The sequence below is a fragment of the Sceloporus undulatus genome, chromosome 4, assembly GCF_019175285.1.
Source record: "Sceloporus undulatus isolate JIND9_A2432 ecotype Alabama chromosome 4, SceUnd_v1.1, whole genome shotgun sequence".
Classification (NCBI taxonomy): domain Eukaryota; kingdom Metazoa; phylum Chordata; class Lepidosauria; order Squamata; family Phrynosomatidae; genus Sceloporus; species Sceloporus undulatus.
In genome coordinates, this window is record NC_056525.1 from 119066466 (window position 1) to 119080204 (window position 13739).

The 13739-nt window shown below is 41.5% G+C and overlaps 1 protein-coding gene across 1 annotated transcript in view; it reads right to left on the reverse strand.

Moving 5' to 3' along the window:
• Positions 1-13739, reverse strand: part of PRG4 (proteoglycan 4) — a 46590-nt gene that overhangs the window by 11895 nt on the left and 20956 nt on the right. The window contains exons 7-8 of the mRNA XM_042464344.1: positions 11286-11346; positions 3505-4682 (exon numbers count right to left, since the gene is read on the reverse strand). Coding sequence (XP_042320278.1) covers positions 3505-4682; positions 11286-11346 — 1239 coding nt within the window. The remainder of the gene's footprint in view (positions 1-3504; positions 4683-11285; positions 11347-13739) is intronic.

Below are 13739 nucleotides of genomic sequence, written 5' to 3' on the forward strand. Positions count from 1 at the left end.
ATTTGGCTTAAGATCAAGAAATGAAGCAAGAGACTGACTGGCAGAATTTTGCAAGGCCAGCAGTTTGTTCATCACAAACATATTCATCAAGTAATCCAAGAAGCAACTGTATACATGAACATCTCCTGATAGTCAATATAGAAATCAAATAGACTAGATAATTGGAAGAAGAAGATCTAAGAAATCAAAGGGAAATTTAAACCAAGAATGTAAATGCTCTATGACCAGCAGGGCAATACATTATGGCCAAGTAGAAATAAAAAGATGATAAATATAATACATGGAAAAACCATATGAAAGAGAGGGAAGGATGACAGATTTATCTGAAGGAAAACTATGTGAAGCTGAACCTTCAGCTTTAGAAAGTGAAGCTGCGCTCAGAGGACCTGGAAGAGATAAATCATCAGGAAGAGATGGGATATCAATAGAGCTGTTTAGGTCTACAGAAACAGAATCTACTCTGCTTCTAGCTAAAATATGTCAACAAATATGGAATACAAAACAATGGTCCACAGATTAGAAATGCTCAATATACATTTCAGTCCTCAAGAAAGGGGACAGCAGGGATTGCAGTCCTATTGCATTAGTTTTCCATGCCATTTTGAGTGATGCTAAAAATTCTGTAGCAAAGATTCCTACCGTACATGGAGCAATAAAATCCAGAGATGTACGCTGGGATGACTGAGGAAGGGAAGAGACACTAGGGATCATATTGTAAACATACATTAGATAATGGAGTATGCCAAAGAATCTAAAAAGACAATTAGCCTATGCTTTAAAGATTGATTGTATAGATCATGAAAACACTATGGATCACTCTTAAAGAACTGGGTGTACTACAAAGTAATGGGTGTACCACAAACATTTGATTGCCCTGATATGAATGTAATCTGTACTCAAGACAAGAGGCTACTGTCAGACCAGAATGCAGGGAAATGGAATGGTTTCCAATTGGCAAGAAGGTCAGGCAAGAGTGCATTTTATCACACTACCTCTTTAAATGTCATGATGAAGGTATCATAAGCGTAACTGGATTAGACTCTGAGGAAGGATATGTGAAAATTGGAGGAAAGAACATCAACAATTTAAGTTATGCAGCTGACAACATAGTGTCAATAAATAGCAAAGACTTGGAACGATTACTGAAGAAAAGTCAAGGAAGAAAGTGCTAAGGCAGGTTTACAGTTGAACATTAAGAAAAGAAAAATAATGAGGACAGGTGATTTACATAACTTTAACGTAGACAATAAAGAGATTGAAATAGTCAAAGATTTACTATACCTTGATTCAGCAATTAATGAAAATAGGGTCAAGAAATCAGAAGAAGAAAAGGACTTGAACGGCAGTTATGAAGGAACTAGACAAGATCCTCAAGTGTATCACTGAATAATAAACGTAGGATTCTCCATGTCATTGTATTTCCCTATTCAATGTATGGTTGTGAAAGCTTGACAGTGAAGTAAGCTGACCGGATGAAAATCAACTCATTCGAAATGCGGTGCTAGAGAAGAGTTGTATGCTGTGGAATGCTAAAAAGACAAATAAATGAGTTCTAGAGCAAATCAGGTCTAATTCTTCCTAGAAGCCAGGATAACTGTCCTCTTTTATATAATGAGTAGACCTGACTCACTAGCAAGCACAATAATGCCAGGCAAGGTAGAAGGAAATTAGGAAAAGAGGAAGGCTGTGTTACAGAGAGATGGACTCAATCAAGGAAGCCATGACCCTGAATCTGTAGGACCTGAGCAGGATTGTTGATGATAGAGTGACTTGGGAATTTTTCACACTCTTAATAATACGACTTATCCCTGATGGGGTACAGTCACTTTTCAGGTTCCCAGAGGGTATTATCTTACATGATACCTCCACCACTGTCTCCAGGTGACTGCAACCTGGGCCTCAGCCACGCTCAGCTGCCGCTTTGCTAAAACTGGAGCTACCCGTTTTTGCAAAGCAGATGACTGAGTGCAGCTGGGATCTGCATATTGCAGTCACCCAGTGGCAGAGGTGGTGATTTCACATCCGATAATACCCACTGGGAACCCGAAAAGTGACTGTATCCCATTGGGGATAAGTTGTATTATTTAGAGTGCGATAAACTCCTTGGAGATTCCTCATTCCTTGGGTCGCCATAAGTTGAAGTCGGCAGTTAACAACAACAAATTAGGCTTAGTCAGTTGCACAGCATTGTTTTCATGAAATACCTCTGATAAATATGCTGGTAATATCAAGTGCTTCTACAGCATCTACATACGTTTGTAGATAACTGTCAAACAGCTGTGAAATGTCCTGGTGACATTTTCTAAAATCCTGTACATACCTTCGAAATTCCACTCCATACAGCAAGGGGTATTGTCAAGCCAGTCATTCCAGTGCTGGATTCCTTTCCATGACCATTCTTTAGGCACAGATCTACTTTGGACATACAACTTGTAAAGCTGAGCAAGAGCTCTTCGGCTGATGCTGTACATTGTGTGCAGAACAAGCCAGTGTGTGGTAGTGATTAAAGTATAAGACTGGGACAGTGGAGACCAAGTTCTATCCCCACCCCAATCTATGTAGCTCAGTGGCTAACCTTTAGTTAGTCAGTAACTCCACAGGGTTGTTGTGAGGTTAAAGGGGGAAGGGGGAAAGAAAAAAATATAGTATATGCCTCTGTAGAATAACATATGCCTTACCCTATAAGATTTCATTACAGAGTAGCTAAAAGGTACAAAGTCTTACTGTTAACTACGGTTTGGTACAGACAGGCGGGAAGCGCCATAACCAGGCTGAAACTAAAGTTTGGGAGCACACAGCAACCTCACACTCCTGAACCCTAGCATGCTGCGGCAGCACCATCATGGTGGTCTCCAGTCCACGCAGGGCCGCTATGATGGCACAGCATCCGCACATCTCAGACAGGAAGTGGTGTCATGGCGGCGCCCTTCCTGTTTGTGGTGCTGCAAAAAAGAAGCTGCTCTAGGCAGCTTCTTTTTGGCAGCATGTTGGTGTTGTGCGGTGTGGCTGCTGCGGCACCAACAAGGGGGAAAGACAAGTGGCATGGAGCCACCCGTCTGTTGAGCCCCTATATTTAAGCATGAAAAGGACATGTCTATTTACCCCAGACCAGCTCCTGTGAATTAATAACATCTTTCCTACCACCATTTCACAATAACAACGTATTTCACTATCAATTGTGTAAAGACTATACATCACAATGAGTGGGGATCCTTGGTTCTGAAGAATCTGGGGTTACAGTTCCCACACTCCTGTATCATTAGTCTTGCTAGACGGCTTACTGGTAGTTATCAGTCAAAAATTCTCCACCTCTGCTATACACCTCCCTGCCCTCACAAGCATGTACATATAAACCCAGGATTCCTTCCAGGTACATAACTATAGTGATCATCTTGTTTATTGTAAACAAATAATCGGCATTGGGTTTTTCTGTTATTGCAAACCACCCTGAGAGCAAGTTATACCAAGCAATATATAATTGTTTGAAAAGTATGAAAAAAATACCTTTGTACAGTAGATGGGTGACAATCTTATCTGGCCGAACATATTCTGTGGTTATGTTGGTAATCCTCTCTGGAAGTCTTGTTGTAGTAACTGTAGAGTTTGTTGTAGTGGGGTAATATGTCACCTGTCGCCTTCTTGTTGGTATACGTGTGGTAGGCAAAGTGGAAGTATATACTGTAGTCTTGTCTTCTGTAGAGGATGGGGTGTCAACAGGATTTGATGTTATCGAGGAAGTTGTAGTCACCTGTGTTACTGTAGTATTTGTATTCTTGTTAGTTGGATTTTCCTTGGTCGGTTCTCTATCTGAAACAAGATCAATTTTTGTATTAGTCGTAACATTACGTGTAGTTGTTTCTGGATGTTCAGTTGTATTGGATTGGGTGGTGGTGGTTGTAGTTGTAGTAATTATCCGTGTAACTTTAGTGATGACTTCTGACTTGACATTTTTATCACTGTCATCAGTGTTAGGACTTGATTCTGTTGTGGTAGTTGTAGTTGTTTTTGTGACTGTAGTGATGCTGTCTGGCCTGTCACTTTCATCAGAATTAGGGGAATCACTTAGTGGTTTGGATTCTGTTGTGATGGTGGTGGTTGTCTCCGTGACTTTAGTGGGATTGTCCTTTTGGTCAGGACTTGGTGTACTCTTTGGTGAGTTTGTTATTGTGGTTGTTGTCTCTATTATTTTTGTAGTATCATTTGGCCTATCACCATTCCCATCAGTATTGGGATTAGGCTCATCTTTTGGTGGCTCAGATTGTGTTATGCTTTCTGGGGTATCAGGTTTCCCTGTGGAAGGAACACTTTCATCAGTACCAATTGGATCAGTCTCAGTTATTATTGTCTCTGTGACTGTAGTAGTCACTTCTGGATTGCTGTTTTTGTCATTGACATCAGGGGTGGGTTTATCAATTTTTTTATTTGTTTCTGTTATTATTGTCTCTGTGACTGTAGTGATCACTTCTGGCCTGTCACTTATTTCTTCATCATCAACGGGCCTTGGTGAGTCACTAGCTGGATCAGTCTGTGTTGTTATTGTCTCTGTGACTACAGTAGTCTTCTCTGGTTTGTTATTTTTATCATTCCCAGGGGCAGGCAAATCACTCAAGGGGTCAGTTACTATTGTCTCTATGACTGTAGTAGCTCCTTCAGGTCTATCATTTTTGTCATCAGCATCAGGGCTGGGTGTCACACCATTTGGAAAAATCTCTGTTATTATTGTCTCCCTAACTGTAGTGGTTGCTTCTGGTCTGTCATTTTTATCATCACCAACTGGACTTGGTGTGCTACTAAATAGATCAGTCTGTATTATTGTCTCAGTGACTTAAACCTTCACGCCTTGAACAGATCTGAAACCTTCAGCAAACCCAGCAGAGCTGCTGCTCTTCCCTTTCTCCATTGCCAGGCGGGTCGGTGCTGCTATGGTGCTGGATGGGGGAGCCCAAAAAACAGCACTGCCCACTGGCAGCCCACTCCTGCCCTTTTGCATCTCCCCCCCCCCGTTAGGAGAGAGGAGACTCTCCCTCTCCTGGTTCTCTCTTTCTGCCAAGGCAGCAGGGGAGGGTGTGAAAGTGTGGCAGGGGATGGCAGCGGTGGGCAGTAGCCTCACTTGGCACTGAGGTGGTAAGCTGAGGGGACGTTTCCCCAAGGAGAGCCCAAGAAGGTGGTCCTGGCTGGGAGGGGACGCAGCCAGAGGCGCCGGGAGAAAAGGGAGATGTTGCTGCTGCCGCTGTTTTCCTGTTTAGATAATTTATCTGTGGCAAAGATACTACTTGCGATATAATAAAGATTTATATATGTTTGACAGGAAGTATTTCATTTCCCCCCTTCCATTATTTCCCCATTTGTCTGCTGAATTTCGGGCCCATTTTATCAATAAATCTTTCACTGTTCCGTCCTCAATATCCATTTTTTAATCATTGTTCATTTATATTGCTGGTATCATTTGCAAAGATACAGCAATTTAAGTAAAATAGTCATCTTGGTTGCAGCTGTCTTATTAGTAAAGATAATTTTAGATTCTTCGTTTTTAAGATCTTTTAAATTTTGAGCCGAACCTTTTATTATATTCTAAATCAGATCTGAATTGTTTTAGCAACAATTATCCTAAATCGTTTCCTTTTTGCTATATTAAACCTGTCTGATACTGTAATTCCTTCGCTTCCGTTTTGTCATATTATTGGTAATAATTGTTTGTCTTCTTTGTTTTAAGTCTGAGAATTTCGAGAAGCGAAGAGAGCTTCATTAATTTTTGTATACTTTCCAGAGGTTCTTCTACATGATACTGATAAGTTTTTGGCAAAGCCCTACCTTATATTCGATTTTCTTACTTCACTCCTGTTGCTTTATCATCTCATTCAAGTACAGAATGACGCCGGACCTAAGAATGGACACTATACAAAATATAGAGATAGCTTCACGCAAAAAGTTCATCCCTTTTTGTTAAACAACAAAAGAACAGCTCTTTTGTTTAAATGTAACAATAACGCTACATCCGGTTTACTTGAGCCAAACTCGAGAGGGGACTTTAACTGAGCCATGTTTGTTTTTGTTTTTGGTCTGGCTTTCGCTACAACTACACCCCAAACACTACCACCCCACAACCAAGGCTCCAAGACAACTACCCACCACCTTCTACAACCATCACCACACCAAACCACCAACCACAACACCCAAACCAAAGTCAACAACAAAGTTCACCACCCAAACTTCAGCCCAACCCAAGCCAACACCCAAGCCCAAACCCAGCCTAACCCCCCCCAAAAGAACAAAGAAACAAAGAAATATCTCAGAAATATGGAAGGTAGGAGAAACTACATGATAAGATTTGTGGATGTTTGCCTAGATTAAACTTTATAACTATGCGAGTTACCATTTTCACCTGCATTTATGTGGAGCCTTGAGAAGCAGTGGCTTTCTGCAAAATATGAGGAGGAGGAGGTAGTATGTTTGATGTTGATGTTGATAAATCTTTTACTAACTTTCACAGAGTCCATTTACAGTAGCCTTTATATACTTACTTGTTGGATCCTATAAGATCTTCCTTGTAGTGCAATCTCTGGACCTGTCACTGTATAAAAGGTTAATTTCTTGCTCTCTGCTGTGGGCTCTTTTAAGATTCCATAATGAAACCTTAACCGTTTTAAAAATGTTATATATACAAATAATGCTCTTGTTATATCCTTCCTTGCTTGAAAATTTACTCTGGGAGATTAAACTTGAGTGATATGACAAAAAAATTTGAGATTTATTTGCAATGGACAATGTATGCTAGTGATGAAGTAAATCTATCTGATTATGGTCAGGATCTTCTGAGTGAATACATTTTTATGCTCAGGTGTTTTGGAGGGCTTTTTGTTGCTTTTTTTAAATTACTTTGGTTGCATACAAGAATTTGGGTGAGCCCAATGGGCTTTCCCTGGTTGTAACTGAAATTCCCTTTCCTTCTTGGTTCCTTGAACAAAGACAGGTTACAGAAAGAAATAAATATTTTAGGAAAGTATATAATACGTATAACGTATCATTTAATACAAAAAAAATTGAAACCAAGTGCATCTAATAACAATCAGCCGTCTTTAAGAGAAATAATGAACAGCAGAGGTTCTTTTTCCTGCTCCCCCTCTGCCCAGTGGTGGCTGGTTGTTCAATGTCAGTTAGAACAGTGAATCTGTTCTGTTTTATTTTGAACTTTAAGGAGTTGTTTAATGTGCTGAAACTATGGGGCTCGACAGATGGACAGGTATTGCACGCGACCCCTTTTGCTTGCATCGTTGTTCCAATGACCCATTGATTGCATGGCATGATCCTCCCTCTTGAAGCAGTTCCTTGAAAGGGAGGCATTCAGGCATGATGACACCCCCCCTCCGGCCAGTGCCATTGGGTTCTTGATGCCCATGCATCCATGACGCCCCTGTGTAAATAGGGGGTGAGCCATATGAGTGGTGCACAGGTGCTGATAGTTGGGTTGTGTGTGAACCGCTGAGCCCTACCTAGCCCTACTTTTGGGCCCAGGCTGGCACAAAGCGCCCGTCTGTACTGGCCCATTCTCACCATAGAGGTTTAAGCACCTTGGAAAGCTCCTTTTAAATTTAAACTTGGAGTGCAAAGGACAAGGCAGGATACGATGGGCCCAACCCATTGTATTCTGCCCACAGATCAGGCCCGTTCTCCCAGCACTTACCTGGCCACTGCGAGTGGGTGTTCAGACATTTGCCCACGACAACACGATGGAGTCACCACCAACTATCCATCACCACTCTCCTAGCACCGTTTCTCCTTGCACACCTCCACTGTGGTCTGTAAGAGTGGAAACACGGCACCTGGCTTCACCCATTGGGTTAGGCATGGCCATCTAAACTACCAGCTGTCGCGGGTGGAGTTTCTGGGAAAGCCTGCTTGAACAGCTGGTTATTTAGAACCAGCCAAAGGTGAGTTGAATGTGTTCCGACTGGATTCATGCTGGATCCATCGTAATGGTATTTGGGTTACACCATTACTGGCCTGGGGCTGTTGGCCTGCATCATTTGAACAGGATGACAAGAGACCTGTGGAAAAAAAACAGGCCTTTTGACATGTGAGTACAGCCCTTGAACTCAGAACAAATTCACTGCTCTACCAATACAAAAAATGTCCAATACACTACAGACCTCTCACTACTGATTACAACCCTTTTGCTACACAGCCCAAACTGCCCTGCCTTGATTAGAAACAGCACCCATGTTACATAGTCAATTGCTTTTGAAAATTGCTTACTTTAAAAAACAAACAAATAACAACACAAAAAACATTGATTGATATGTTAATTGTTATGCAGTTTTTATTGCTATTATTGTTATTAGCTATACATTCTTCTGCTATTTATTATTATTATAAATTGTTATGTTATTTTTATTCTGTTGTTATTGCAATGTATTTTTTCTTACTGCTGTAACCCGCGGATTCTATAAATAAATAATTTATATTATTATTATTATTATATTATTATTATTTTATTATTATTATTTCTCATACAGATTTTTCTTTATGCTGACTTTATGTGCTTGGCTGTAGAAAAACATGAACAGTCATCAAGTCATCCTCCTCTACCTCAAAAATTCGGAGGAAAACTAAGGCCTCAGTAGAATACTGGTGATAAGCGCACGAAGAAGAAAAATGGTTATAAAAAATGATGAGGAATTAGAAGAGGAGAAAAGAGAAGAGGAAAAGAGGAAACGAAAGGTTGCTTTGTAATACAGTAAACAGGTACATAATATGAAGTGAAACAAAAGTGTAACAAAACACAAACATCCTGGAACTTAGGTAGGCAATTCTACTTCTAAATGTAATAAGAAACTGTTACTTGAATTCAATCCTCTGGTGAGAGATTGGCAGTGTCTGATGAATTTTACATCAGCTGTTGCTGCATCTCCCTTCAACACAAATGGAAACTTTGAGCTTGGTAAGAGTGTGTTCTGGTAGGCTAAGACCTCCCCTCACCATTTTTTGATATTGTCACTTCCAGGATTCAGCAATATTTGTGTAGAAAACTGACTTGTTTGTCCTTGCAGAATGGGATTAATTCAACTTTTAGGAGGTCCAGTCTATCACAGAGGTGACATTAGAACAACAGAGTTTTGCCACACTGCAAGTATTAGTTGAATTTCCAAGTGCAAGCATATTTGTATTATCAGCAACCGTTTTTTTTTAAAAAAATGAAAACTAACTTAATAGTATAATTATGAATGCGTTATCAATAAATGCATTTCCCTCTGATTTGACTGTGTGCAGTCCTCCTACACCCAGCTATGTACACTATAAAACACAACACATACCTGAAATTTGTTAACCTTGCACGCATCTGAGAAAATTGACTGCAGACCATGAATGTTCATTCTATACTAGGGTGGGAATCAAGCAGCACTTTGATGTTGTTGGACTACAACTCCTAGTATTCTTCCCCCCCAGTGGCTGTACGGCAAGCAACTGATGAGCTGCAATCCAGCAACTTCTGGAAGGGACACACCAATTCCTTCTGTTCTATAATAACTTTAGGCCTAAATCCAACTGCTCCTCCCAACAAAAGTAGAGCCACTTAACAAATGTGACTTAGGCGCGGTACAGACCTCCCCAATAGGGAGGCCTGCCGGCACCTTCCCCCCCCCCCACAGGGAAGCTGCAGCCACAAACCACACGGCTTCCTGTGGAATGAAAAAGAACCTATGAAAGTGGGTTCTTTTTGCGCTGCCATTCTGACGTCCCGAGTGCACCAATGGTGCATCGTGACATCACACGCACGGTGTGATTGTGCGGGTGCTATGCGTCTGTCCTACACAAAAGCGCACCCGTATATATTGGGTGTGCCACCAATTTGTTATGGCGCCGTGCCGTACTAGGGTTGGGGACCGTGTGGTTACCATGCAGTCCCTTAACCCTTGTACGCCACCAGCCGGCGTATTTGGTGTTTTGTACCGCATGTTAGATAAATGTTCAGAGCCAATTTGGTGTTAGTGCTGTGAGTGTTGAACTATGACTCTGGGGACCAGGTTTGAATCCCTATCAGCCATATGAAACCACTTGGATTGACCTTGAGCAAGTGACACTTTCTCCCTCCGAAGGAGGCAAAGGCAAACCTACTCTGAAAATCTTGCCAAGAAAATGTGATGCTGGATAGGTTTCCCTTAGGATCACCATCAGAAATGACTGCGGGCGCATAGCTATCTTGCCTTTCTCTCTGAAATGACACTAAGCCACCTTGCATAAAAAATATATATAATGTTATCCAGAATTCCAGGGAGATGTATTGAGAGCATATGCTCTGATACAAACATTTGGTTTCCGGCTTGTACCAACAGATAGAGAACCTAACTGCAGTATTAGATATGGGGGAGAAATTGTAATAGTCTTCATGGCTTCCATTGAATTGCTTTTAAACACTCTAGGGCCTGAGGCCATGCAGGAAAGTTTCAAAGCATTGAAATAAGAATTTTAACAGTAATGCTCAAACAATATCAGATATTGACACCTTTTGTTCTTTTAGCTCGAATCAAAAGTCAAAATTAAAATCTACACAATCCAAAGCAGTGGAAAGTGGTCTCAGAGAGATGGTAGTGTATGGTAGAGAATCACGTGACGACAGCCGGTACCCAACTACTACAGCTATGGCCACAAACAAAGCAGTCTTCCACCACAGCTACAACCAAGGTGCCATCTACTACTACAACCACAACTGAGGTGCCATCTACAACTACTTGACCACAACAACAAAACTGCCACCTACTACTACTACAACCACAAGTAAGACACCAGCTTCTACAACAGCCACAACAAAGCTGCCAACTACTACAAACCTACAACCGTGCTTCCGACTACAACAGCCACAACACAGCTGGCACCTACTTACTACAGCTACAACTAAACCTCCCCTACTACATCAACCACTACTAAGCTGCCCTCTCTACAATGCCCACAACAGGCTGCCCCCTACTAAGAAGGCTACGACAAAGCTGCCCTCCACAAACTACTAAGCAACCTGCACAGCCCACAACTCAAGGAATAAAGTATTGCCAGCAACTCTTGAAAATCATGTTTCTTAGTCAACCCCATCTCCCCAACCCAAGAAAGTGACCCACATTCTTGAGAACTGCTACCCCTAATTTGCCATCTAGCATTCTTCTTCTTCAATAAACAACCAACATTGTCAACTGTGACTAGTGTTTAGGGCGGACAAAGACACAAGTTGCTGCTGTTCCGAAAACCACAATTAGTCCAGCTAGAGTACACACAATATCTAAAGAGGACACCACTACTGTCGCAACATCACCGCTGGTAGAGACACAACGAATGCAGACAGGCCAGGTTGTAACAACACTGGAAAAAAAAAAGTGAACACAACAAATGAAGAGTATAAAAAAGTACATCTACTAAAAAAAAAAGAATCTGTATTAGTAACAGACATTTAAAGACAGAGGACTGAAATTCAGACACAGCAACTTCTGATGAATGAAGAAACTCAGAAAATCAAAAAGATTCAACTACAACTGATTTTACTGAAAGGAAGCAAACTACAGGGGCAACTGAGTGCTGTGTCTCTGGGAACAGGTACTATTTTGCCATTAGATACAAACTCCTGGAGATACAACAAGAGTCCAGAACTACATCTTGCTCCTCCTTGTACATATGAACAATGGAAACCAACCCGTGTGCCCACTGTATCAGAGCAAATAATGACTTCAGATAATTCAGATCTTACATCACTTGTCACAGTTTCCAGACCCAATCCTCAAGGAATCCCTGAAGAGAAATGAACAAAAATATGATTACTCCTCCAAGTCAGACAGCCCCTGAGACACCAACAGACAGACATTTTTCTACTCCTGCTACTTTGTTACTGTATACCCCTCAAACAGAGGATAATCTAGACCTGCTCCAGAACAGAAGAGTACTACAGAACAGAAACCATAATTACTCAGACTGAACACCAGGTTACATAGGCAGTCTTTATCATGATGATAAAACACAACAAACCAGAAAGAGATACAACACTCCAGACCACAACAGAACACAAACTGATCCAACAAAATCCCATGACAAGTCTTGGTGGTGATGATATTGCTGACAAACCGAAGGAACAATGACCACTAGGAGATGATAACAGAGAGATTCAGCCAAGTGGCACCCTAGTCCTGATAACGATGTTAAAAAAGAGAAACCCAGAAGAAATGAAAGAAACCACTACGTTGCAGTACTTTAAGTACAAAAACTGACATTTCAAGTAGTACAACAATATCCGTGATATTGACAACAAATTAGAACGTAGTACTTCCGTCGTGAGACGACAATAGTTCAGCTGGTCCATAGTGACACAACCAGTCCTGATGGTGTTGAAAACCTGACAACCCAGAGGGGACAATTCCAATCACCGAGTCAAACAAAACACATGTGATCCAGTTAGTCAACCAATCCTAATGGTTGCAGAAAAATGACAAACCTGAAGGGGCTACTACAGTCACTGAGACAACAATAAACACAAAACAAATCCAGGGGTCGAACAACTAGTCCCCCAGTGATGATGCAAAAGTGACAGACAGAAGGACTCCACGTCACTGAGACCATAACACAAACAATCCAGGTGATACAACCAGTCCAACAATGATGACAAAATTGACAGGACCAGAGAAGGGACTCCTGCAGTCCTGAGACAAACAATAGCACAACACATCCAGGTGACACAACTCGGTCCCACAGTGACGGACAGAAACAGAAAGTGACAAACCAAAGGGACTCACCACCATCATGAGACACAATAACTACAAACAAATCCCAGATGATTACAACCAGTCCCAACAATGATGATAAAGTGACAGACCAGAAGGGGCTCCTACAGTACTGAGACAACAATAAACACAAACAATCCAGGTGACACAAACCAATCCCGATGTGTGATGACAAAATGACAAAACTGAAGGGACGACCACAGTCACGGAGACAACAATAACACAAACAAATCCAGGTGATACACCGTCCCAACCAATGATGATATAAAAAGTGACAAACTGGGGACTACTACAGTCACTGAGACAACACATAGCACAAACAAATCAGGTGACACAACCACTCCTAGATGGTGATTGCCAAAAAGAATATAAAACAGAAGGGCACTACTACAGTCACTGAGACAAAAACTACACAAACAACTCAGTGATCTACAAACTAATCCCGATGGTGATGCAAAAATGACAAACCAAGAGGGACTACTCAGTTACTGAGACAACAATAGCACAAACAAATCCAGGTTGATACAACCAGTCCTGATTGGTGATGACCAAAAGTGACAACCAGAAGGGGACTACTACAGTTACGGTACAAAGCAACACAAGCACAAACAAATCTACGGTGTACCACACCAATCCTGATGGTGATGACAAAAATGAACAACCCGAAGGGACTACTACTACAGTCATGAGCACAACAACACACAAACAAAATCTGGTTGATACAACCAATCCCTGATGGTGATGGCAAAAAAAATGACAAACCAGAAGACAGGGGCTCCTACTACTTACAGTCCTTGAACACAACTACACAAATAATCCAGGACTACAACCAATCCCTATGGTGATGACAAAAAGACCAAACCCAGAAGGCGACACTACTACCGTCACTGACCAACCACAAAACACAAACAACTCCTGGTGATACAAACCAATCCTGACTGGTGTTGACCAAAAACGACCAAACCAGAAGGGCCTACTCCTCAGTCC